This window comes from Drosophila subpulchrella, chromosome X (assembly GCF_014743375.2).
Source record: "Drosophila subpulchrella strain 33 F10 #4 breed RU33 chromosome X, RU_Dsub_v1.1 Primary Assembly, whole genome shotgun sequence".
In the NCBI taxonomy this organism is placed as follows: Eukaryota; Metazoa; Arthropoda; class Insecta; order Diptera; family Drosophilidae; genus Drosophila; species Drosophila subpulchrella.
In genome coordinates this window covers 4997905-5013482 of record NC_050613.1, presented here as the reverse complement: position 1 = coordinate 5013482, position 15578 = coordinate 4997905, and the positions used below count along the sequence as shown (strand labels likewise).

At 43.7% G+C, this 15578-nt stretch overlaps 3 protein-coding genes across 8 annotated transcripts in view; 2 read left to right on the top strand and 1 right to left on the bottom strand.

Moving 5' to 3' along the window:
* Positions 1-1671: 1671 nt before the first annotated feature.
* On the top strand, positions 1672-5045 carry LOC119556194 (transferrin). Its single transcript, XM_037868141.1, has 5 exons — positions 1672-1830; positions 1895-2137; positions 2432-3527; positions 4425-4809; positions 4870-5045. Exons 1-5 carry the CDS (start codon positions 1731-1733, stop codon positions 4969-4971), a joined length of 1926 nt encoding a protein of 641 aa, XP_037724069.1. The 5' UTR covers positions 1672-1730; the 3' UTR covers positions 4972-5045.
* Positions 5046-5397: 352 nt separating this feature from the next.
* LOC119556300 (cytosolic purine 5'-nucleotidase) overlaps positions 5398-15578 on the bottom strand; it is a 29524-nt gene continuing 19343 nt past the window's right edge. For 5 of the 6 annotated variants that reach the window (XM_037868378.1, XM_037868379.1, XM_037868375.1 and 2 more), the window contains 6 exons: positions 8336-8409; positions 8057-8270; positions 7850-7996; positions 6931-7051; positions 5901-6863; positions 5398-5842 (listed from right to left, as the gene is read on the bottom strand). In XM_037868378.1, coding sequence (XP_037724306.1) covers positions 5702-5842; positions 5901-6863; positions 6931-7051; positions 7850-7996; positions 8057-8270; positions 8336-8409 — 1660 coding nt within the window. In that variant the 3' untranslated portion in view covers positions 5398-5701. Of the gene's footprint in view, positions 5843-5900; positions 6864-6930; positions 7052-7849; positions 7997-8056; positions 8271-8335; positions 8410-8540; positions 8606-15578 lie in introns of those variants that run through there. The other variant, XM_037868380.1, reaches the window with a different exon arrangement.
* On the top strand, positions 14115-14885 carry LOC119556303 (cytochrome c1-like). The gene has a single exon (XM_037868383.1). The coding sequence runs from the start codon at positions 14262-14264 to the stop codon at positions 14595-14597; it is 336 nt and encodes a 111-aa protein (XP_037724311.1). The 5' UTR covers positions 14115-14261; the 3' UTR covers positions 14598-14885.

Here is a 15578-nt window from a genome sequence, read left to right as displayed (position 1 = left end):
GGAACGTAGAATTGGCCTCCCCGTACTGCACTTGGTCGATGCGGGTGACTAGCTAGGTGATCCCATCGCATCCCGCCCGTGGAACAGGTTCTGTGCCCGTTCTGAATAAACAAATCCCCTGATAGCGAAGCGAAAATAAAATAAACAAAACTAGAGACGAGAGCCAATTCGTGGGCTGTTCGAATATGGGATACCCTCACTTCCATGCTTTTATAGAGAAAAGTTTGAAGTTTGTTGAAGTTTGTAAATATTTATTAAATATTACACAATATTAGGTATTTCAGCAAGTTTATAGAGAAACTTTCCTTGATGAGAGTGTAGATTTTGTCGTATCTTAGCTAGAACATTATCAAGATAAAAAAAATATAATAAAACAAATATGAGAATACTTTATTTCTATTATAAAAGTATGATGTATCATTCTTATTAATTATTATAATTACTTATTGATTAAATTAGTTTTCAAATTCCACAGCTTTAAAACTGAACTGATTTTGTTCAACTTTTAATTTTAGTCAGTCACCTTCAAGCCTTGGTCAACATAATAAGATCCCCTTGAAGAGTATAACTGAAAGGCAATTACTCTTAATTTGTTTACTTCCAAGAAAAGCGAATTTAAAGCAGCCAAATCATTAGATGAATGCAAATCAAAACCGCGCAAAAGCTGAGAAAGTGAAAAATAGAATTGCAAAGCTGGGCCCCAGCACAATGGGAACCAGACCGCTCGTCCAAAATAGATATACCTCTGGATAAGGGCTCAAATCGCATGATTATTCGCCAGTGGAATGGGGAGGGTGATGGGCAACCCCTGTGGGATCGACGAGGAGGTGACTTAACCGGTTACGGCAAAGATTGTAAGTATCGCCTGATTGGACTAGTTAATTTGGTAGGGGGAGCACAGCACTACTGTGTTCCTAGAAACCCAAAGGCCCAGTGCAGCAGAAAGCTTACTTATATAATTCAATGGGTACACACATTAAGTACCAGTCGTTGGCTTGGGATCGGTCTTCACGTACATATATAGATAGAGTGCTCATATATAGAGTGCATATATGTGCAACGATCGATTAGGGGATCAAGTGCCAAGACAATTAATTGAAGTGGGCGCTGTTCTCTAAACTGTCAAAAGGTGTTGCGGTTTTGCCGATCCCCGAGTATAAAACTATTTTATTGTTTTCGCTTAGGCGATCGTTAATGATTTATTTAAAAAATTAGTATGCATGCTCAAATAAATTCTGTCAAGAGAAAGCGGTGAAAGAACGGCATAGATACGATATGATCGATTGATCGTAACAAAGTAACCGACACACAATCGCCTCAGGCTGAATTCTAATTTAGATCGATCATACATTGTTCTATCCAAAGCACAGATGGGGAGGTACACCTTAAGGTAGATCATGGACCGAGAAATCTATTAGACGAGTGGCAAATCTCCTATAGTTTTACATGTCTAGTCATATATCAGTGTCGCAAAACTTGTTTGCCGGAGTATAGGCCTGGATGGCCGCCCACTCACGCCTTCCCCGCGAAAAAAAAACCGGTCCCCGGGACTGTCTTTCTTCATTATTATTATTATTATTCCTCCTTGTCGCCGGGCAAACAGAAGCAAAAGAGAACAAACAAATGCAAAAAAGAGCACGAAGCCGGGAGAAGAAGCAGCACATCTGGGTGGCTATAAAAGCCACCAGCCGGCTCCGGATTCTTCACAGTCGAGCTTCAACTGTTTTGAGATGATGTCGCCGAGAGAGACCCGCACCTGGCTGCCTATGGCGGTGGCCGCCCTCCTGCTGATCCTGGGCCCACCATCCTCCGGGGCCGAGGAGCCCATTTGTAGGTTACCCCCCGCGCACCCGGTTGAATCCATCTAACACCTCCCTCCTCGATCATCCCGCAGATCGCCTGTGTGTGCCGCAGATCTACTTGGCCGAGTGCAAGCAGCTGTTGGCCGATCCCTCGGAGGCGGGCATCCGCATGGAGTGCGTGGCTGGGCGGGATCGGGTGGACTGCCTGGAGCTGATCGAGCAGCGCAAGGCCGATGTGCTGGCCACGGAGCCGGAGGACATGTACATCGCCTACCACCGCAAGAACGAGGACTATCGCGTGGTCTCCGAGATCCGCACGCAGCAGGACAAAGATGGTGAGTGGTGATGGTGATAGGTACTCTAACCAATGGGCTCGAAGGACCATTGAAACGAATCCTCCATGGAAATGAGTGATAATCAGTGATAACATTAATAATAAAATGAGATCCCTTGGTGGATAGCAGGTACTAGAGCCATAAGGCTCGAAGGACCAAAACATAGAGTGACCAATACTCACTATACACTTAAAGTCCGGTACATACCAAAAGGCTCGAAGGACCAAAACCCTAGAAATATATTTAAGTTATTCAAGTACTCACTCTATTTCTCATCTCCCCTTCCCCACGCAGCCGCCTTCCGTTACGAGGGCATCATCCTGGTGAAGAAGGACTCCCCCATTCGCACTCTGCAGCAGCTGCGCGGCGCCAAGTCCTGCCACACTGGCTTCGGTCGCAACGTGGGCTACAAGATCCCCATCACCAAGCTGAAGAACACGCACGTCCTGAAGGTGTCCGCCGATCCACAGATCTCCGCCACGGAGCGCGAGCTCAAGTCCCTGTCCGAGTTCTTCACGCAGTCGTGCCTGGTGGGCACCTACTCCACGCATCCGGACACGGACCGCCTGCTGAAGAAGAAGTACTCGAATCTGTGTGCCCTGTGCGAGAAGCCGGAGCAGTGCAACTACCCGGACAAGTTTAGCGGCTACGACGGCGCCATCCGCTGCCTGGACAAGGGCCAGGGCGAGGTGGCCTTCTCCAAGGTGCAGTACATTAAGAAGTACTTCGGCCTGCCCGGTGCCGGACCAGATGCTCCGCCCGCGGAGGGCAATCCGGAGAACTTCGAGTACCTGTGCGAGGATGGCACCCGACGACCGATCACCGGACCCGCCTGCTCCTGGGCCCAGCGCCCCTGGAGCGGCTACATCTCCAACGAGAAGGCCGTCCATAGCGCCGACCAGCTGCACCAGCTGCAGTCGCGGCTGGAGCGATTCTTTGCCAACGGGCTGCAGGCCCAGAACAAGGACGCCGCCGCCCACCTGCTCATCCAGCCGAATGCCGTGTACCACAGCAAGGACGCGGCCATCGATCCAAAGGTCTATTTGGAGCGTGCTGGCTACAAGGATGTGATCGAGCGCGACGGCAGTGCCATCCGGAAGATCCGATTGTGCGCCCAGAACGACGACGAGCTCGCCAAGTGCCAGGCCCTCCACCAGGCGGCCTACGCCCGCGATGCTCGTCCGGAGCTCGAGTGCGTCCAGTCCACCGATTGCGTGGTGGCTCTGACCAAGAAGGAGGCCGATCTGGTCATTGTGCCGCCCTCGGGCTATGCGGATGCCCGTCGCAACGAGCTGCAACCTGTGGTCTACGAGCAGAGGGCCCAGGACGACGTCCTGGTGGCGGTGGCAGCACCGGGTGTTTCTCGGGAGGCCCTCCAAAAGGCCAGCCTGTAAGTAGATCTTCTCTTTTTCAAATTCAATCAGTAGATCCTGATGATCTACTACTACTACTGACTACATGAGATATCTTTATTGATCCATTAACGATCGTAAATCAGAAGTTCCTTCTTACATTAACCAAAGAGCATATTTATCTAGACTTGATTATTAAAAAGGTGTAGAGCTCTTTGAAGAAGTCACCTTTTGATGATCAATCAATGTATGGTTCTTTGTTGAATGGCTTTATTGTTTCCTTTCAAGGTTTAACTTAGAACTTTTTCTTACTTTAATGACAGTAAATCTTAAGATTCTTGGAACCAATCTATGTCACCTCCTGATGATCAATCAAACTATTGTTTTTGGTTAAAAATGTTTAATAGAACTCTATCGTACTTTAATGATCGTAGATCTCAAGATATTTCTTAAAGTGGTCGAACAATATGATTTTATAATCTTCAACCTTTATACAATCTACTCAGCAATATGATTCTCTAATGATTATCTTGATTGTCTAAACCTCACACTTCGAACCAATCTGTGTCTATCTATCTTACTTAATGATCGTTGATCTTAAGACTCTCTTATAATTGATCGAAGAATATGATCAATCAATATTTAGACTTCGAACAATCCCAATAACCCACTTGAAGTCAAGTCTTTATCCCTTAACTTTTAATAAACCACTTTATGTGGCCAATACTGTGTTGCTCGTTGGCCCATTTGGACCCCTATCTTCCATAATCGATCGAAATGTTGATCAATAAAGTATTAATCCCTAAAACCCTAGGACGTCAGCCCCCAACTGTTTAGCTACATTTCTAATGATCAATCATTGAGTGATTAATGCTTTAATATTTTAGAGCCGCCTTTGAAGCTACCTATCTTAATAAACACCTAATTTGTTATAGGAAATTCAATGAGAACTGTGGACGCTCCCGGACAGCCGCAGCTCTGCTGAACAAGCGACGTGGTCTGGACGCCTGCCGTGTGTTGTCCAGTGCCGATGGTGAGGTAGAGATCGTGCCCGCCTCGGAGCTGGAGAAGCACAAGGACTCGCAGCTGGTGTGCCCCAGCTTGGAGCGACGACCGGTCACCGACTTCCTTGCCTGCAACGTGGATGTACAGCTGCCCCGGGCCATCTTCATCAGAAAGGACACCACCAGCGTGGAGCAGGAGACGGTGAAGCACCTGTTCTCCTTGATCTCGGACAAGTTCGGCGCCCACGGCAAGTTGGTGGATGTATTTGCCCTGTTTGGAGAGTTCCAGGAGGGCAAGAAGAACGTCTACTTCAATGTGAGTGCTTGCCTTTCTATTCCCATGCTTCGCAATCTGAAAATGTATCTTATTCCGCAGGACAAAGCCGTTCAGCTCGCCACGGAGATCAAGAACGAAATCCAGGACGAGCAGATCTACGCAGATCTCCAGTGCGATGCCAACAAGATCGCCAAGCAGTGAGCAGGGAGCACGAATACCCTCTCCACCATCTCATTCTGCATCAATAAATTTTAACCTGAATATTACTAGAAAAAGGTCAATTTGTTTATGTATATTAGCATAGGGAAAAGGGGGGTTCAGTTGTTCGGAAAATGCAGTGACCGTATAAGACTAATGGATCGGGGTCACCAAGAAGTATCAGTAGCTTGGCTAAATAATAATTCGACAGATTATTTTCCCATAGCTAAAAAGTATCGGTGTCATCTATCTATTCTTTAGATATATATTCCGATTCATAACTCGATCGGACTATATAGTAACCATATTTAGCTAATGGATCGGGGTCACCATTTGAAAGTTTATTTTCCCATAGCTAAAAAAGTATCGGTTAAAAAATATACTCATATATACTTTTAGCACCCCTCATGAATTATTCACACCATTTGCTTTCTTTCAATTACAGCAAATTTATTGTTTTAATTAAAAAAAAAAGACACATTATATGTACGGAACCAGCTAATGTATAATGTATATATCATATTAGGTATATAGTTTCACTTATCTGTGATCGGGTAAAATCGCCAGGAAAAATCGTATGTTTCACAATTGCTTCGACCACGGTGTGGATTTAGGGATGGGTTTGGGTTGGGGCATGGGATGGGTTAAAAGGTTAAAGGGCCTCTTGGGACATTGGGGAAGTTTGAGAAGAAAATTCGTTGACCCAAACATTCCGGCTGGGGGGTTGCGGTTCCTAGTCTTCGGAGGCGTCGCGCAGCGGCTGCTCTGTAGATGACTCGGCGCCACTGGGTGTCTCCTCCTCCTCGGAGTAGTCCTCGTCATGGGTGTGGGTCACCACGGTGGGCGTCGAGGGACGAGTGTGCACAATGGAGCTCTGGAAGAAAGAAGGCCCGGTTCTAGCATGGGTGATGTGTAATGGATATTATGCTTACGGCGCGATGCAAGTCCTTGGTGTCCTTGGCCGGCTCGGTGCCCCCCACAATGCGAGCCGGCTCATCCGGCGATGCTGCCACCGAGGAGGAACCCGTGATCGGGACAGCTGGGGCCAGCGGCGGAGGCGGCTGGTGGGCCTGGTCGTGGGCCACCGTGGACTCGTGCGGCAGGAGCATGGCCGGAGCCCGGAACATGTACGAGAAGGGGTAGTAGATGAGGTTGAGCAGGGTGGCCGCGTAGACGTCGGCATATCGCACCACCTGGCTGGAGAAGAAGGTCTGCCGCGAGCCGGAGCGGAAGAGCGAGCCCATCATCCCGTAGGACATGTCCATCTTGTGGGTCACGTCCCGGATGCAGGTGCGCAGCTGCGAAATGTCCGGCTTGACCTTGGCACTCGAGTCGAGATCCCGATAAAGGTCGCCCAGCTTGATGTCCAGGTTCTGGAGCTCTGCAAACAGCTGGCACTCATCCGTCCACACATGCAGCTCCCTGACCAACTCGGGCACGATGAGGAAGGTGCGCCAACCGCGGATCTTCTTCGACTTCAGAATGTCGCCAAAGATGTGGTCGCCCACATACAGCACATCCTTGCCCTTAGCGTTGATAAACTTGGTGAATAGCTCGCAGGAGCCGCCCGAGTACACCTGGCCCGGCTGCAGGGGTCCAATGTGGGTGCCGATCTTCAGGCCACCGGTCTTCGTGTCCACCTGCCGCAGAACGGTGCCCTCGTCGAAGAAGAGCGGCTTGCGGGCATCCACCACGATCACATCGAAGTAGCTCTTCCAGTCGCGGTGCGGCTCCTCGGGAGTGGCTCCATGGGGGAAGTCGAACAGGTAGGTCATGATCTCGTTGGTGTACGTGTAGTCGCTGTTGGTCAGCATGAAGAGTTTGGCGCCCGATTCGCGGAGACGCGAAAGAACCGTGGGCAAACGCTCGTCCTTCTTCACATAGTGGGCCATGTTCTAGTGAATGGAATATGATAGGCTTAGGTTCATCTATGGAAGGAGGTTATCTTTGAGGAGTACTCACCTGCGTGGTGCGACGCTTGAGGTCGCCATCGGAATGCACCCAGTCGACGGCACGTCGCACGTCCTGGAAAATCGACTTGTAGGTGAAAAGGAAATCGCCAGCTTTGATGCCGCGCTCAACGCTGTCGGGGGAAAGAAAAAGAAAGTAGAGGAGATAGTAGAGAAGTGGAAACGCAGAGGCGGTGGTTGAAGAGCAGCAGACTCAGATAAAGGGGGTGCCAATCAGTCGAAAGCCTGTCTAGATGGGAATTACTACAGACATCGAGGGGTTACCAGCTTGTAAAACTAAAACAATTTTAGTGCGTTTTGAATGGCGATTAGTAACCAATTTTGGCGTAAGCCGTTTCAAATTAGGATATTTTAACCATATCATTGTGGACGGCAGTCCACGTAGTTACGATAGTCCAATCGAAACAAGTGATAAACCAATCAAAAGGTATTATTATTATTTTCAGATCAGATTTTCAGTTTTGATCAGACGATATAGAGGTGAAAGTTAATTTTGAAAACCAGTGCTGGTTTCTTTATAACAATACCCCTTGAACGGACCAAATTTATTCTAATTGGATAAATTCTTGAGAATGAGAATCAGTTTATCTATTTAGTCGATAGTATTATACATTTTTGTCTCAAAAGTAGATTTCATAGCTTATGTATATTGAAAATGCGAGTGTTATTAGTTTTGTACTTCGTCAAGAGATGTTTGAGTTAATAATGATTGATTATATAACTTGAGAGAAATATGAATTTATGGCAAAATGATGTTAAGTCCTAAAGCTAAGTCTTTTTGATCTTTAGCTTACACTTTAACACAGTATAACAAATGTAAAATAGTTTAGGTATAAGGTGGACCCCAAATAATTTCGAAAGTAGAGGTCCATAGAGTCAAAGAGACAGTCTAATATATGGGGCAAACTTACCGCACAAATTCGCTGCTGTTGGTGAAGAAGTCAACGAGACAGGCCAGAAGATAGGTCTCCGGGAGGTTGAAGAGTGTGTTGAGGACATAAACACGCGACTCGTCCAGTTTCAAGAACTTGTTGGGATACAGCTCGTACACCTGGTGACTGAAGGAAAAAGACATTAATGAGGTTTTCCCATTGTACGTTTAGGATATTTCCACTTACTGCTTGATGAACTCAAACCCGTGAACGCAGACCAGGATGTTGCCGTAGGCATCCACTTTCAGTAGATTTCCGTAGAGTGTGTCGAACCATAGGCCGCGAACGGGGAACGTGGGATCGTACTCGAACTGCAGGATCTCCTTGGGATAGCCCATGGAAACCAGCCGCTCCTTGACCAGGTTGAAGCCCAGTTGCTCGTACTGCGGCGACTTGTACTCTGTTTTGAAAAGATATTTATCAGTGGTAACTAGTTAGATGTCCGGAAAATAAAGAGCTACCAACCTGCCAAGGTGTAGTCCATATCGAAGCCATAGTACTTGATGTTCTCCAAATGCAACGATCTGTTCACAAACACTCTGCAAAGAAGGGAAAACGATTATTATGTTATATTGCATACGCTTGGGCTTAAAAAAAATTCTTTACTGCACTATATGTACATTCAAAGATTTCTTTCTACACTATTTAAATGTTTAAAAGTTAAACCGACATAACTCTAAAAGTAAAGCTTTTCCAAGCTGTCAGTTTAGTTCGACACATCTCTTTAAAGCATTATATTAATATTAAGGCTTTCATTAGTACAGTTTACTATGAAATTGTATTACACATTCTCCATCGATCCGATGTGCAATATTTAATGTATTACAAGATTCTAGAATGTTGATTTGACGTCGATCGATTTGGCTGATCGTTCGATCGTTAAGGGATGTCAATGGGTTATCAATTTGGCATGGAATCACGAATGAAATGGCATGAGAAACGAGCCCTGAGTGGGAAAATGTGGCATGGAAATGGCGTGAAAAGCGCCTGACATTCAATTTTCAACTTTGTCGTTGCTCTTTGATGGTGTCCCCCGGCCTTTTTCGTTTTCCGAGGGGCGGAGGCGGTACTTGGACTCAATTCGCCGCGGCTTCGAAGGCAACGGCGGCTGCGGTCAGCAATTAGTGTAGAAAAGTTGTTGTGGGCGGTCGGGACGGACACGCCCCTTTCGGCTTTCGACGGACTTTGTTTGGTATGTGTGGGCCACGCCTCTTTGTGGGAAAACTCATTAGCGGGATGAGCGTGGACAAAATGTTTTGAGATACCCTTGACTTTGGCGTTTCACTTTTTTTAAGGAAGGGTTAGTTGATGATTTCGTTTTATCATGGTTGGGAATTTATGCTCCTATGCTTTTGTGTGCTTAAAGACTTCGCCCCCCTCTTGTTTTCATATTTAGAATACTTTATAATGTCTGCCGAATCAATAATTCGATTAATCATGGCCAGGGGGATTATACCAACACCCCCAAAAAGAGCATTTCAGTTTCGGTTTTTTATTGCCTAACACCCAGACTCGTAGTTTTTGGTTTTCGGGGAGTTTTTTATGTACGCTGGGTGTCCATGCTGTGCGTTTATTTATTCTGCTGTCCCTTTTGGCAATTCTGGTCCACTTGAACATTTGCCAAATAAGCGAAAAAGTTGCATCCTCTTCGGGGCTCCTTGCCCTCCAGTCGCCTCATCCAGCCTCTCCCGACCAATCTTCCCTTTTGGCCAACTTTGTTGGCCGATCTTATTCGTGGTTGTTGCCACGACCCTTTTGTTGCTTTTGTCAACCCCAATTCGAACAGAATGCATAAATCTGAGACAAAACACACGCCACAAAAGGGCACAGAATCTTGCTGCAATAATTAATTTTTCCATTTTCCACTTGCCAGCTGAAGCAGCTTTGCCAATTTTCCAAACACAAGAATGTTGCTGACTTTTAATCGATTGGGGCTTAAAGATGGAAACCCATAACCGAAGTGTATACATACTTTTAATAGGTGTCTGATATGTCACGGCTTTAGTTTGACAGTTCAAAGGAAATAACATTGCTTCTTATCCACACACAAAAAATCTTTTAAGTAAAGTTGGCCAATATAATAGTAAAATGGTCGCAATCTATCGAATAGCCCTTTTGACCATAGAAATAGATACTCTACCAATAGTTTGTAGTTTTACTATTAAATGAAAACCAAAGCTACAATAAAATACACTTCACTTTTTTTTGATATTTGTTAGCCTTTCTTACAGTAACGAGATACTACCCAGAATATTTGTATGTGTGCAACATCTATTTTTCCCGGGTCGCACTAAAGTGATGTTATTGAAAAATTTAATTCGTTTTTACAATTTCAAGCATTTAATTCGAGGTCAAAAGGTACAGACTCGGCAAACGATGCACCACATCATTTCGCCAAAAATCAGAGATGTGACTAATCGGATTAATTAGAGATCGTCGGGTTTAAAAATAGCCTAATAAATGCATAAATGAAAATTCACTAATATGGGTTATAATCCGCTTGTATGAGTTAATTGTCACTGCCAGCGGATTGCGCGTCAATTAATGCGGCCGATTCCGCGGATCTAAAAATACGCTCCCAGTCCCTGGGAACTGAATAGTTTCATAGATTGGGTGCCCAGATTATTGATTGCGATGACAGAGATATGGCGCGGCTGCCATTAGCCCATGTTTGCCTTTGGTTATACGCTGCGTATGAGCAATGTTTGTGAGAAAACTCGCAAGTTCACCATGTTTTCTCAGGGAGGAGGGTGTTTGCCTTTCATTTGCATTGATAACAACCAGCGAAACTCTGCTTTTGGAAACTCAGAGCTTTCAATTCCATTGGATGAATGCTCAAGTGCGTCAACGAACCGATTGGCAGTGTTTTGTTTACAAGCGACGCGATCAACATTTTCCAACGACAAAAGGTCATCGGTACACATTAGCATCTTTTATGTACACACAATATACACACCGCATTGCACATTAAATACGTGTTATTCTGTTTTTAGCTGATTATATTTTTCATAATCGGTCCATTGACACTGAATCGGAGCACTTTGTTTGACCATATGTAAATAGACTTATGCTGACAATTTTTAAAAAATTGTTTGTACAAAAAGCATTTGTTGAAGCATTTGTTTATTTCCTTGAGATATATTCTATTTTATTATTTACTAAATGAAATAATAGGTATACGAGTATACGCTTTGATAATTAGAAAAGAATGAGTGAGATTAGTAAATATTGCAATGTGTGGGTTTCAAAAGACTAATATACCGTTTTTTTAATAAGATACTCGAATAAAAGTTATGTTCTTTTCCTTTAACAACTATATTTTTGTCATGCATCGAGGAAGGTTGGAAATACAAGGACCGTTGGGAGAATGGGTTAATTTGTGTCAACAATTTTTTCTGTTCAACTATTAAAACAATGCAAGAAAATAGTACCAATTTCTCGCAGTGTAAAACTTTGTTTTTATCAACTCTCGCTGTTTTTTTTGTTTTGACTTTCAAATGTTTAACTTTTAGAAGAAGACTTATCAAATTTTATCAAAAATATCCATAATTCAAAATTCTATTCGCTTATATATTACCCTTTTAAATAAATCTAGTTTGAAAAGCCCCACTTGACATTTGCTTGGTTTTGAACTAACTGACAGGACTTATTTTTAAAAGTCATGGCAACCTAAACATGATTTAATGTATACTGGGCTTTCCCTTAGCTGTTAAATTGATGAATTTTTTGAAAATTCAACAGAAAATATCAGCAACAGAGGGATCGAATTATGAAATATTTGTGGTTAGTTATGAACGCTTTAGGAAACAAAAACATGCACAGCTTAATATTTTATTGTTAGTTTTTGTCCTATAATATTAATAAGGCAAACAGAACTACAAATATATATTTACATACGATGATATTAAAATATCGCAATATTGGAAGCCGTCGTGATAGGCCGTACCAAGTATTAAAGGAAAAATCTGCATCTGATCGGACTCTCTTTCCGAATTCACTCGATAAAGAACATCGACAATTCCGCTTATTATCCTACGAAAATTCCTGGTATAAAAAAAACTGCTTACTCCAAAATTAAAATCATGTGGGTTCCGAGCTATGTTGGAACTAGCGGCAACGAATATGCTAATAAATCCGCAAAAAAACCCAAATATCGCACCTCTGATCACCTCGCATAATATTAACCGGTCCGATACAAACAGATCAAAAAAAATCATTTTTATAACATCTCTCTCAATATATTTAAATACTCCTCCAGTTGGTACCAATCCATAAGCAGTAGCCATCTGAATATAATCGACTACACAAAAGCAATAGAAATAACCAAACTATCAAGAAAAGATCAAGCTCGAAAAATAAGATTACGTCTGGGCCACACCAGATACAGCCATCAACATAGACTTCTTCAGGCCTTAAACAACCCCTGTAAGTTCTGTAACCACATTTTAATATCAATAAAGCATATTCTTAACGAATACACTGCATTTGACAACAACCGAATCCATATCCCAAATAAAAACCTTACCCCACTTCTTGCAAATTCTCGAATTCCTCAAGAATTCTAACACATCAGGTCTTCTATAATTAAGATAGTACTAAAAGACACCTGAAATGTACTTGAATTATACACCTAGTAAATTAGAATCGAATACCAAAATAAAATGAATTATACAATTAGTAATTAGGAACCGAATGGTAAACTGAAATTATTGACTGTAACGCAGCCTAAAGCCTAAGTAATTTAAGCCTCTGCTGTTATATATACATAGTGTTCGGCTTCCCACACTCTCCTGATGCGCTTCGTCACTAAGTGCACTGCCGCCCAAAGTGATATATGCTTTAAAATCTAGTTTTTAAGTAAGGTTTTTTTTAATGATAATGGATTTTTGTTGTTCCTCGTTTATTGTTGTTGGTGGCATAGTCTTTTGTGGGTTTGTTAGTAGACCTAGAGAGGTTCAATCAGTACGCTTAAAGACTACGCTCCACTTTGCAGGATTGGTGTTGCAGAATGTGGTGTTGCATGAATGTATCATCACCCGCTCACACGTGCGATCGTTGGTAAAGTGGGTGGGTGGATTGTACAGTGCGGTGCGTTTCGCTGTGTGTTGTGTGATTCGCGAGTGTTTGTTGATATTTAAGTAGATTACTGGGTGTGCTGCTCCGCAGGCGATTTTCTAGGCGCCGTTCTGCTCCTCGTCCTTTGTGCTGGCCTCATCCTTCTTTTTTTTCTCCGGAGTGGCACCGGCCTCATCGGCTTTGGCGGCGGCCTCGTCCACCTTCCGTTTCACGGCCCCGACGGCGGGAGCATCTGCTGAGGCCTCCTCGACGACGGGGATCTCGGTATTTTGTCCAGCATCAGCCATTTTTAAGTTATTATACTTATCTTTAGCGTTCAAAATAGGTATAAATTGCTGGTTTTTGATACGTGCGCCAAAAACAAGACACGAATTCTAACACGCAGGTATGGTTTTCCGAAAACTAGGAAACTGTAAAAATTCGTGCAAGCTGTCACTTTCTCTTTGAATAGCTTTGCTAGGAAGTAGAGCTGGACAACAAGCGATTATATCGATGGTTGCGCCCCGGTGACCCCCACCGATGTTTCTCAGACTATCCCGATAGTATTTCTAAAAACTCCCATCACTTGGATTTCGAAGGAGTACGATGGTCCGCACATTTTACATGTTGAAAAATTACATATTTATTAAAGTAGATGTCGATGTTGGCCTGTAGGGCGATCCTCTATAATAATTTAACTAATTTATCGTTGTAACTATTAAAAAATTGTAATTTTCATAGTTGCACTATCTTCATTGCCTGCGTTCAGCAGAACAAACTTGACAACTGATCAGTAATCAGTTATCATGTTGTTCTGCTGAACGCATCCAATAACTTCATAAGCAAATGATTTTTTATTAAACATATGTTTGTTAAAACATACCGCTACTGCAGCTTTGCGCATAGCAATCGTTGACATGTAAAAATCAAAAACGCCTGAACAATTGCAAAATGTTTAACTTACTTCATGGTTCATGGATATTTCACTTATCAGCAGCAATGTATTATGTATCACGAAAAGGTAGCGTACTATTTTAACGCTCAATTTTTACTGATCTGATAGAAATTTTTCATCATGATCAGTAATCGTGTGCGTTCAGCAGAACTATCGTAAGAATTTCATCAACCATCGATATTATCGATAGTACTATCGCTTTTTTCCCAGCTCTACTTCCTAGAAAAGCTATCCAAAGAGGAAGTGACAGCTTGCACAAATTTGTACAGTTTCCTAGTTTTCTGAAAACCATACCTGCGTGTTAGAATTCGTGTCTTGTTTTTGGCGCACGTACCAAAAAACTAGCAATTCAAACCTATTTTGCACGCTAACGACTTAAAAATGGCTGATGCTGGACAAAAGGACGAGACCTCCGTCGTCGAGGAAGCAGCAGCTGAGTGTCCAGCCGCCGCCAAGGAGTTAGGAGCACCGGCCGCCGACAGCGGGGCACTCTCCGGTGCCGGCGATGGCGCTGACCAGGAGAAGGAGTCCGCCGCCGATGAAGAGGAGGCCACCGAGGACAGCACCGAGGAGGCCTCAGCAGATGCTCCCGCCGTCGGGGCCGTGAAGCGGAAGGTGGACGAGGCCGCCGCCAAAGCCGATGAGGCCGGTGCCACTCCGGAGAAAAAAAAGAAGGATGAGGCCAGCACAAAGGACGAGGAGCAAAACGGCGCCTAGAAAATCGCCTGCGGAGCAGCACACCCAGTAATCTACTTAAATATCAACTAACACTCGCGAATCACACAACACACAGCGAAACGCACCGCACTGTACAATCCACCCACCCACTTTACCAACGATCGCACGTGTGAGCGGATGATGATTGGGTGGCTGCGTGGGTGGGCGAGCGACATTCTGCAACACCAATCCTGCGAAGGATTGTCTCTACTAACAAACAAACAACCAGCCTGGACACCAACAACAAACGACAAACAACAACAATCGATTATGAATAAAAAACTGTACTTAAAAACTAGGTTTTAAAGCGTATATCACTTTGGGCGGCAGTCCACTTAGTGACGAAGCGCATCAGGAGAGTGTGGGAAGGCGACAACTATCTATATATAGCCGCAGATATGAAAATCTGCTTTGATACCTAAGAAAACGGCAGTCTGGTTGTATTCTTACTGAAACAACGCGTCGAATGACTCCACATCCGATTTTCCTTTCAAAAGTTATATCCAAAAGAAGATTTTTGGGGGACTTTTCAAAATGAAATGTATTTATTAAAATACTGTTTGCTTAAAGATTAAACTTAAAGCAACAAGGATAGGCAGCCATAGCTACTTAGGCTTTGGGCTGCCTTTCAGTCAATAATTTCAGTTTACTATTCGGTTCCTAATTACTAATATTATAATTCATTTCATTTTGGTATTCGATTCTAAATTACAAAGTGTATAATTCAAGTACATTTCAGGTGTCTTATAGTACTATCTTAATTATAGAAGGCTTGATGTGTTAGATTTATTATGGAATTCGTGAACTTTAAGAAGGTTGGTATTCGTGGGATAGACAAAAAGTGGGTAAGGTTTTTATTTGGGTTATGGATTCGGTTGTTATCAAACTCAGTGCATTCGTTAAGAATATGCTATATTGACATTCAAATGTGGTTACAGAACTCACAGGGGTTGTTTGTAGTTATCAGTTATTATTTTGTTC

Bases quoted from the DNA above. Each gene is read 5' to 3' on its own strand.
- LOC119556194 (XM_037868141.1), top strand. From the start codon at position 1,731: ATGATGTCGCCGAGAGAGACCCGCACCTGGCTGCCTATGGCGGTGGCC. The intron at 1,831-1,894 runs GTAGGTTACCCC...ATCATCCCGCAG, and splicing joins CGGGGCCGAGGAGCCCATTT to ATCGCCTGTGTGTGCCGCAG. The intron at 2,138-2,431 runs GTGAGTGGTGAT...TTCCCCACGCAG, and splicing joins CACGCAGCAGGACAAAGATG to CCGCCTTCCGTTACGAGGGC.
- LOC119556303 (XM_037868383.1), top strand. From the start codon at position 14,262: ATGGCTGATGCTGGACAAAAGGACGAGACCTCCGTCGTCGAGGAAGCA.